This window comes from Impatiens glandulifera, chromosome 7 (genome assembly GCF_907164915.1).
Source record: "Impatiens glandulifera chromosome 7, dImpGla2.1, whole genome shotgun sequence".
NCBI lineage: Eukaryota > Viridiplantae > Streptophyta > Magnoliopsida > Ericales > Balsaminaceae > Impatiens > Impatiens glandulifera.
The window spans coordinates 32853310-32864224 of NC_061868.1; the positions used below are offsets into that span (position 1 = coordinate 32853310).

The 10915-nt window shown below is 31.6% G+C and overlaps 1 protein-coding gene across 1 annotated transcript; it reads left to right on the forward strand.

Annotated features, from left to right (window-relative positions):
* The first annotated feature begins 2686 nt into the window (after window positions 1-2686).
* LOC124910642 (putative receptor protein kinase ZmPK1) lies at window positions 2687-5152 on the forward strand. The gene has a single exon (XM_047451312.1). It carries the CDS (start codon window positions 2826-2828, stop codon window positions 5091-5093), a length of 2268 nt encoding a protein of 755 aa, XP_047307268.1. The 5' UTR covers window positions 2687-2825; the 3' UTR covers window positions 5094-5152.
* Window positions 5153-10915: the final 5763 nt, after the last annotated feature.

A 10915-nucleotide genomic window follows, 5' to 3' on the forward strand; every position in this document is an offset into this window, starting at 1 on the left:
TCACTTCAAGACAAGGCACCAATTATACTATGTAAATCATCATTTCAAGGTATCAATTGACATGGATGATGATCAAATTTCTTAAAAAAATTTGTGACAAAAAATCGGGTTTTTGGTTTCAAGGTTGTTTTGAGGTGAAATGAGTTATCTAATAGCTTCCTTATACCTCATACACTTGATTGATACTAAAAAAGAACATTAGTTGTTTGTTTAGACCAATTTAATAACTCAAACTTTCAATTAATTTGAAATTTTTGATTTTGAGCAAACATGATCGGGATTGATCAAACAAGATTCATATAGTTTCCCAACATCATTAGTCATGTTGGGATGCTCTCTAGGCTTTGATCCAAGAGGATTAGCACAAGAATAGTAAACTCGATTTTTGAATTTTTTTACAAAATTTAAATTTGGGTTTTTCTATTTAAGGTTGATTGATTGTTTTAACAAAAATAGAAAGCTTGGAATGATCTTATGATCGATTTCCAGTCATAAAATTCAATAACCATACAACATACAAACTTATGCAATTTGAAATATAAAAATTTCAAATTCAAACAGGAATATGAATTTGAGGATGATTGGAATCTTACTAAGCATTCAAGAACACTCGTAAGACCTTAAAGAAGCTTTATGTGATGCTCGGATCCAAACTTTAAGGTCTTACTCAGAACACGCGAATTCGGGTGCACGGTCCTTTGACTGTAGCGGGCTTCGCGGGCGCGTCTAAAGCATTAGATGAAAATTCAATGCTAGTCCAATGGACACGGTCGCGGTTGTAGCTTTATCTTCGGATTTCGGCTACACCCGATTGCGATTTTATATTTTTATTAAAATTTTAAGGTTTGTTTGAAATTGATTTTTCTTTCACCCTTTTAGCTTGAATTTTTATCTTTTCAAATACATAAATTATTAAAATAAATATGACAAATATTTTGCCAATTTTTTGTTTATTTTTTTTATTTTCATATATTTTATGGTTAAATAAATAATTTTTGGAGATGAAATTAGTATTACCTTTTATCTTAAATTATTTATTTTTGATTCCTTGATTTTTTAAAATTATTTAATGATATAATGAGTATAACATTTATCCCTAATAATATTATTTGTTTGTTTTGGTCGTTACCCTTAATTAATTATATTTAATTATCACAATAATTAATCTTAATTAATTGTTTAATTGAATTTTTGATAATGAGGTTAATTATTTTGATTTTATTTATTTGAAAATAAATTAAAATAATTATTTTAATATTATAAATTGGATAGATTTTTAGTGTTGACGGTATAATTTTACTATTTTAAATTAACCTAACTATTTTAGTTTTAAATACATCTTAAACTAGATAAAATTTTAAAATTTATGTTCTTAAAGTTTTAAGATTTTAAAAGTAATAAATTATTTTAATTTTATGATATTATACGATTTAAGTAGAAAAAAATGAATTTATTGTATACATATTTACAATAAATTATTATATTTTTTTAAAATTAATTTTTTATTTAATTATATATAAATAATAATAATATTATAACTTATATATTTTTTAAAATGATTTTTTTAATTTAAAATAAACACTCAATTTTATAAATTTATATATATTAAGAATCAAGCATCTTAACCCTTTGTTATTCCCATTATACTCTAGCAAATTATTGATACTATAATCATTAATATTGAGAGTTGACCCTAATTAAAATTATAATAATAATCTTGAAATATAATATTTTTTTTAGGAACTGTAATTAAATTATAACTATCATTTTTTCTAAATAACCCAACTGACAATAAGATTGAACTAAAACCTTAATTACAATGTAATGTCAACTTTTTTTTATAATGGTATAATTAATCTTTCAGTCATAATTTTTTTTTTTTAAATTACAACTGTATTAATAATAAATGAACTTGAAAATTTTAGTTTATTAAGTAAAATTTTTGCTAACATTTCTTTCCGTTAGATTCTCTATTACAAAATTCTCTATCGGTGAAGATTAATAATAATATTTTATTTTTATTTTTTAATTTTAATTATTACCATTTCCTGTAAGAGAGCACATCTTAACACAAAACACAAAACACAAAGGATCTAAATTGCATTTATTTTTGTTGATTGGTCAATTTAAAGTATAATAAAACTAACTTCATAAAGAAAACAATGGAATTGAAATTGAACCCAAGTTTCAATTCTAACCAAAACATACTGATTTCATGCTAATCCTAACAAAGCTTGATAAGAAAAGGGCACTAAATCTAAATCTAAAATTAATAATTGTATCTTTGTTTTCTTCTATGACAGCATAAGATAAGATGATAAATGGAAGCCTTAATTTGACTATATTTCAGCAGTTGAATTTAAAATAGCACCATCAAGAAAGTCTGCTAAAAAGATTCCATCTTGAAGTGTTTACAGCACTTTTAGCCAATATAGAAAACTAGCTCGGACCCCTCGTGCCAATTGGCCAACTTGATGATTTTAAAATTTGATATAAAAAACTCATGGAAGATAAATTATTCCCATCAAATTGTCATTATTATAATTGCCTCTCTTTCCTTCCTTCTTCTCTTCCACTCAAAACTCAATTACAAGAAGTCTACATCGGCAGACTGTGCATAGGAAATGCTTTAATATGACATTACACAATTGGCATCATTCACCATTCAAAACATGAAATCACTCTTGTTTCTCTTTCTCTTCATTTTCCCATTCGCATCTTCAAAGAATCAAACATTTTTCAACAAGGGTTCATCTCTCTCAGTCGAAGATGAATCCGTTTTTCTCACCTCCCCTGACAACACATTCACCTGTGGTTTCTATTCCATGGGGGATAATGCTTTCTGGTTCTCCATCTGGTTCACGGATTCTAAAGAGAAAACGGTTGTTTGGACAGCAAACAGAGATAAACCTGTTAACGGGATGGGATCCAAAGTCACCCTCAGGTCCGTTGGAGCCCTAGCTTTACTCGACATCGACGGCTCAATCGTATGGGAAACAAACACAAGCTCCACTAATGCGGAAAGAGTTGAGCTTTTAAACTCAGGTAATCTCGTTCTTAAAAACCCAGATGGTAAAATCCTCTGGCAAAGCTTTGATTTCCCAACTGATACTCTCTTACCTTCACAATCAATCAGAAAGGGCAAACCCTTGGTTTCTTCGTTAGCAAAAGGAAGTTTTGCTTCTGGGTTTTATAAATTTTACTTTGATAATGACAATACATTGAAACTAATGTACGAAGGACCGGAGGTTGCGAGCATATATTGGCCAAATATAGAAGTGACTCCAGCTCAGAATGGGAGGTCAAACTTCAATAATACCAGAATTGCTGTTCTTGATAATATGGGTAGGTTTTCATCGAGTGATGCTTTCCGTTTCAATAGTTCCGACATGGGTTTTGGAGTAATAAGAAGACTGACCATGGATTACGATGGGAATTTGAGACTCTACAGTTTAGATAAGTTAACAGGATTGTGGGAAGCAGTTTGGCACGCTGTTCAACAGCCGTGCAATGTGAACGGTTTATGCGGTCGTTATGCAATTTGCGTTTACGCCCCTCAGCCAATTTGCGCCTGCCCGCTTGGTTATGAGATGGCTGACCGAACCAATTGGAACCATGGCTGCCGGCCTAAGTTTAACCTGACCTGCTCTAGCTCAGGATCTCAAAACTATAAGTTCGTACAGATCTCTCATGCAGATTATTATGGATTTGATTCCTCTTCTTCGTCGGCAGACACATTGGAAAACTGCCGGAATAAGTGCCAGAATGATTGCTCATGTAAAGGATTTAGTTACAGGATTGATGGAGGTGGGTCATGTTTCATCAAGTATGATCTTTTCAATGGAAGAAGAACTCCGAGTTTCCCTGGAAGCATATACATAAAACTACCTGCAGATTACAATGACGTTCGAGAAACCGAATCAACGATTCTCAATTCTTCGATTGCTATTTGTGGACCGTCCGATCAGCCTCTTGCTACTGTGGATTTTGTTTCCTTATACGGGAACGATCGTGTGAAGGAACCGAGATGGGGATATTTATACGGTTTTGCTTCGGCCGTGGGCATTATGGAGATTCTGTTTTTCGGGGCATGGTGGCTTATTTTCAAGAGAATGGAATTGCCCGCGACTGTTCGGAGCGGATATCAATTGATGTCGAGCCAATTCAGGAGGTTCGGTTATTCGGAGCTGAAGAAATCGACAAAGAACTTCAAGGAGGAGCTCGGTAGAGGCGGTTCGGGTATCGTCTATAAGGGCGAATTGGAAGACGGGAGGACCGTGGCTGTTAAGAGATTGGGCGGCGCGTTTCAAGGGGAGGAGGTATTTTGGGCGGAAGTAACCACAATAGGAAAGATTTATCATATGAACTTGTTAAGGATGTGGGGATTTTGCGCTGAAGCCAACCATAGGCTAGTGGTTTACGAATTCGTAGAAAATGGTTCTTTGGAGAAGCGCTTGTTCTTCGGCGATCCGCTCGGATGGAAAGAGAGATTTCAAATAGCAATAGGGATGGCAAAAGGGTTGGCTTATCTTCATCATGAATGTCTAGAATGGGTTATCCATTGCGATGTTAAGCCCGAAAACATCCTTCTCGACTCCCATTTGGAGCCAAAGATTGCGGACTTTGGGCTAGCCAAGTTGTCGCAAAGAGGTGGTCCGGGGTCTGAGTTTACGCGAATTCGTGGGACGAAAGGGTACATGGCACCGGAGTGGGCAACGAACCTTCCTATTACGGCTAAGGTTGATGTTTATAGTTATGGAGTTGTGATATTGGAATTGGTGAGGGGAGTTAGACTATCTGGATGGGCTGTTGATGATGTGGAGGAACAAGAATCGGAGCTTACGAGATTCCTTAGGACGGCGAGAAGGAAACTTGCATCGGAAGAGGATGAGTTATGGGTGGAGGAGGTGGTGGATCCGAAGTTGAAAGGGGTGTATAGCCGAAGGCAAGCGACGAAGCTTATAGAAACGGGGCTTTCTTGTGTGGAAGAGGATAGGACTAAGAGGCCGACGATGGCGAGTGTGCTTCAAGTTCTTGTGGAATGTGAAGATGAAACTAAGCCTCGATCCTTCAAAAATGTACTCCAAGACTAGGTTTGTTAGGTTGGAATAGGAATTGGAATTTTATTTTTTCTATAATTGAAATGTTTGTTCTAAACAAAATAAAACTAGAATTATATCATTTGAGAGAAGATTATAATTGAGCTAATAAAAATTTATTAGAGATCGTTGTGTATGTTGCCGGAAAGAATGAGCAGTTGTTAAATGTGACAGACTAAAATATAAAATTTACCGAAACTAAATAATAAAAATTGAGTATTGAAATCGACGTTAAATCTCAAATACTTCGACAATATAGATGGATATGGTCTTGTTTTTTTTAATATAAGTTCATCTAATTTCACAATAATGATTATCAGAATGTCGCAACATAAAAATATGCAATCCAGAATCTAGTTCAATATAGTTTCATCAAACTTAATTATTTGAGAAGGAGATTATAAATTATAATTAGAAATGATTCTATTTGTTTTGATGTGCTCAGATATTGAATTATTATCGATTATTGTTTTGAGGAGGAAACATACTTAAGATCAGGGACGGACCTAGGAGGTAAGCTTGAAAAAAATTTAGGGTGAACTTAAAATAATAACGAGAAATTTTGAAAAAAACAAGTATATAAAAGTAAAGTTTTATCATTTTTTAAATAATTAGATAAAAAACAATGAATTATATTAAATTTTTTTAAGAAATTAAGGGTAATGTCAAATTTCTACCGTAAAAAAAAAATTATTTTTTTGTTTATTTTTTCGGGCTGGGCTTCAGCCCACCCGAGCCCCAACATAGATTCGTCCCTGCTCATGATGTTCATTAGACTATAAATACATACACATAATACATATATAATAGTCACATAAGGGTTTCAATGATGAGGCTTAGTTTGTTTGGGCACGTCAAACAACCGGTTTGAACAAAGTATCCATAATTTTTGTGCTAAGGAGAAGCATAAGAGATTATCATTTACAGATAGTGGAGAGGGTTTACCACTGCCATAAACTAGGGAATATCAACTTAATCGGGAATTTCTCCCATCTCCACAATGCCTACGTCCTATTGGACAACTTATTGCCAAAGAGAGGGGTCGATCCCATGCATTCTAGTTTTTCTTCTCGCAACATCACTCAGTTTGTAACAAGTTGTTGTCCTCATCGACAATCTTTACACATAATTTGTAGAAATACCAAGCCATGTTGTATATTTCTGAAAGTAATTTAGGGTTATGTACCCTTGTAGGTCCATACATTTATTAGGATAAAAGCTTATGCATCTGTAAGGTGATATACCTTTAAAGATGTGTCTACTAAGTTGAAAACGTAATATCAACGTTTTTCAAAAGTCAAGTTTATGTTTTCAAGTTAAACAATGTAATCCCTAACAAAGTCGTTAGAGAGTTACAACTCCTGAAAAACCCTTGTCCCGGAAAAAAATTAAGATTTGAAAATTTTCTAACTTGGTTTGCGTGTTAGAAATATTTTTAATAAAACATTATTTTTAAAAGATTTAGAAAAATATGTCATGACATTTTGAAATTAATTATAACAATAATTAAGTTTTATCAAATTTCAAAAAATCTGTTTAGATTTAAAATAATAAAACTAAATAATTAAAGAGATCGGTATTTAAATTAATTAAAAATTATTTATTTAAAAAGTTATTTATTTGATAAGGGTCAGTCAATTGATTTTTAAAAATAAATAAAATTATACGTCTACAAACGTATTTTTGACAAGAATCTCTTTTTAGTACGATATTTGGTGATACTCGAGAAATGATTTTCGCGTTATATCCTCCATACTGGTTTTAAAACGGCCTTTACATTATAAAGTCTCGGCTTTTGGAAAAAATGGTTTTATTACGTTTTATTTAACTAGTTAGTTTTTAGGTCCTAGACATGCACAAGTTTTCCGTGTATTTAAAATTGTAACAACAATATTTAAATGCTGGTATTTAGGGTTGATGTCGACGATTAGTGAGAAATATACATGAAAAACATCAGTTTTAGGGTATTAAGATCTAAAAATAAATCAAAGAAAGGACCTTATCAAAATATTTTTTATGAAGATATTATAAAATTATTTTGAAATCATTTTCTATTTTTTTTTTAATATTTTAGAAAATGGGTTGAGTTCTAAATTTATAAAAATAATATTGAAAATTTAAAATCGAAACAAAACAGGCCCTAGGACCGTTCTTCTTGGTCATAAGTGTGATTTCCCTCGGTCTAGGTCTAAAACCCTCAATCTTGGGTTAAGGTCCCTTGGTCGTGTGCGGGAACTCTTGGTCGAGGTGTTAGAGACTCTCGATCAGGTTTAGGAGTTATCAGTCCTGGGTGTAGGAGTTATAGATCTTGGGTGCGAGAACCCTCGATCGCGGTGTGAAAATCCTTGGTCGGGGTGCAGGAGTCCTTGGTCGGATGCATGAATACAGTCGGGCACAAATTATGATATAATTGAAATTAGAATTTCAATACAATTCCGCTCATCCAAACCGGGCAGGAATTGCAACTTTTGCAAGAAAGTATCATATATCATATAAAGATGCTGACAACCCTAATGAAACACTTTTGACTAAATTCGTATCACCCCTGATGAAACACTTTTGACTAAATTCGTATCATATTTTTTCTTCAGCCGCCCATGGTAATGTTTAAATATGTTGTTGAAGTTGTTTCCACGTAGGTCATTCAATACAACCATTATAATTATGTTGATTATAGGGCCAGTTTAGATAAGCTCAACAAACCCATGAAAAAGACACTAAAACAAATATGATAGTTAAATTTAAAAGTTTTCATAAACATAAAATGATTTCACATCAGTTTAAGTTGAAAATTGAGAATTTTTATTTGATCGTTTAAATTTCATCATAATCATTTTTTTTTTTTTTTTTATCAATTGTTTATTTTACTAGAAATAGTGCAGCCAATATTTGCTCACATCTTTCAACTTGGGGCTCGAACAGACCAACTCGGGTCTAGCTCTGTTGATAATTTTGTTGTGCCCGAAACACAACTGAGGTCTGCAACACTAAACCCCTTAACAAATTATTCCAAGAATTCAATGTTCTTCATCAACTACAGTCTGAATTGAAGTTTGTTTATTTAAATTATTAATGGTTTCCTAATTTATATTAATTCTCATTATTCTTTTTTAATTGTACATGACTAGTATTATGCCTCTTCTGGAATTTAATACATGTGATGGTTGCATTGGTTACTTACATTGGAAGGGTAGTGAAAAATATAACTGTGGTAATTTTATATACATGTAAATTTACTAATATTCCCATGTTTTTCTTCATATTCCAGCTCCACCACTCGGTTGAAAAAACAATTTTTTAAATTTTTTTTGTAAGTGTAAATATTTGATTTATCTGATTTCTTTTTGTCATTTAGTCTACATTTTGTGGTGTCAGGTTTTAGGTAACATAAAGTTTATTTTAGGAGCTTATTTTAACTGGATGAATAATTGCAAAGCAAGATTTTATTTTCTGAACCTTTGTATGACATGTTCACCAATAATAGAAATATTTAGGGTTGTAAATACATTTGTAGTCTCTATTGAGCATTTTACTATTTATATTGAGATCCTCAACGTTTAACGTAAGAATCCCTCAAATCCTTGTAAAATTTGATATATTTGATTGTTGATGAAATGATGAGCCTAATTCATAAACTACTCGGAAGAAAACAAAATACAAAACTGTAAATGTGCATTTTTATAATTTATTTATTCCTTTTTTCATTTATTATCTCTCAATATTCAAGATGTGCTTTTATAATTAAAACTGTAACTAATATTGTAAGTAGTATACTTGTAGCTGCAACACTTATCATTGGATTATCATTTTGTACTTATAATTGATAAGAAAAAAAATTAATGGGAGTGACTTGTTGAAGATACTAATTTCAAAGAGAAATAATATAAGCTCGCATATTGTTTTTCTTCTTTCGTATAATTAAAGTTAAGCGAAATTTTAAAAAAATGATGTTATAAGGTTCATGTATAAATTATTTGTAGTGTATTCACTTTCTATGATTTGAATCCACAACATTATAACGTCAACATTCTAGTAAGTCTTTTTGTAACTTTGCATATAAGTATAATATTATCCATTTGCTTAATTTGTATTTTAAAGTTAATCATAGCGGATTGGCCTGAATTGTCGCTAACTGATTTTTTTTAGTTCGTTAACTTCGTTTACTAACTAAGAAAAACATCCATCTTAAAATTTTAGTTAGTTATTCAATTTAAAATGATTTTTATTTGCTAACTATGATTACATAAAAGATTTGATTACTAAATTTTGTGTAGTAGGAGTGCTTACTGTCATTGTAAATTGCACATCACTTTCTTGTTATAATTATTTATACTTTGACAAGGTTTATTACTTACAACTAAATCAAGTTACATTATGATGTCTAATAAAATCTCCGGGTTTCATCTTTTAATTAGATGATTGTTTTTTAAAAAGAGTTTAGCTATAATTTTGATGTGAATTGAATTGTTGGTTATATATTTTATATGATATTATAATATTCTTAATAATAAATTTTATTTTAATCATCAATACTTAGTATTTTTTATAAAATACTGTAAAAATTCAAATTAAATCAGCGGTGAACCAAGTCTAATTAAATGCTAAACTAGGTAAACATGTCACTACATTTTACCGGCGCTAAATCATACGTCGCTAAAGACTTTTCCGAGATCACTATTTACTGCAGAAAAATAATTGTCGGTAATATATATGGCGACGCATACACTACAATAAAACATACTTTTCAATGACCCTTATATGTCAATGCATATGCATATAAATCGTTGGTAAAAATCAAAAGAAAAAAAACTTTTACTAATCTTTATACATTCACAAACCTTTATCATTCACAACAACCTTTATTAATATTTTTTTATAAACGTAATTAGAACTTATCATTTAACTACACAAAATTTTAATTTACTTTATGTTTTATTTTTAATTTTATAAATATTTTATTTCAATGTTTGAATTTTTAAAATTAAGTTTGACTTAAAATATTTTAACACTAAGAATTAATTATTAACTTTTTAAAATTAAATTTGACTTAATTTATTTCAATTAGTAACCACTCTCAACCCAATTCCTCTTCTCTATAATACTTAACCACACTCTCAGCCTAATTCTTTTTTTTTCTCTCTCATTAAATCTTAATTAGACCTCAGCTCAAAAAAATAAATTCTCTGAAAAATATAACTACATTCTCGCGTCCCTTTCTTTCTGATAGGACAACTTCTAGGTTTCCTTCTCTATCTCTTAGAAATTTGCAAGTTGTAGTCCTTTCTTCTAACTTACTTTTTCTTCATCTTTTTCAGATATGCATTCAACGATACAAACTCATTTGTATAAGCTTCACATTCACAGTTCTAGTAACAATACACAGGATAAATTAATTCATATCTTAAACAAAGAAGAAAAACAAACCGACGCACCTAGAGAGAAATTCCCTCTGGATATTTTTTCACATCGGACAAAACCAAACACATCATCGCCGGCGGAGCTTCCGACGTCAGAATGTTCTCAAATTTCTCCTACAGGTGCGTCTTTTTCCCCTTACAATCTGACCGAAGGAATTTCAATTTGGCTGGAGGAATCAGGAGATATCACAATTATAGTTTTTGGACCGGAAATCGCCGCCACTGGATTCTCATCGCGACCGCGCTTCTACACTAGAAGTTGGACGCCATCCTCCAGTGCCTTCGATCGGTTGTCGTGCGCCCTCTAGAACGCGTCCTGTTTTGCAAAGAACAACCACAGTCATCTTCTTCAATAGTGGACTGGAGCATATCGTCAAAACCTCCTTCTATTGAGATCGG

Coding starts and splice junctions, on each gene's coding strand:
- LOC124910642 (XM_047451312.1), top strand. CDS start 2,826: ATGGGGGATAATGCTTTCTGGTTCTCCATCTGGTTCACGGATTCTAAA.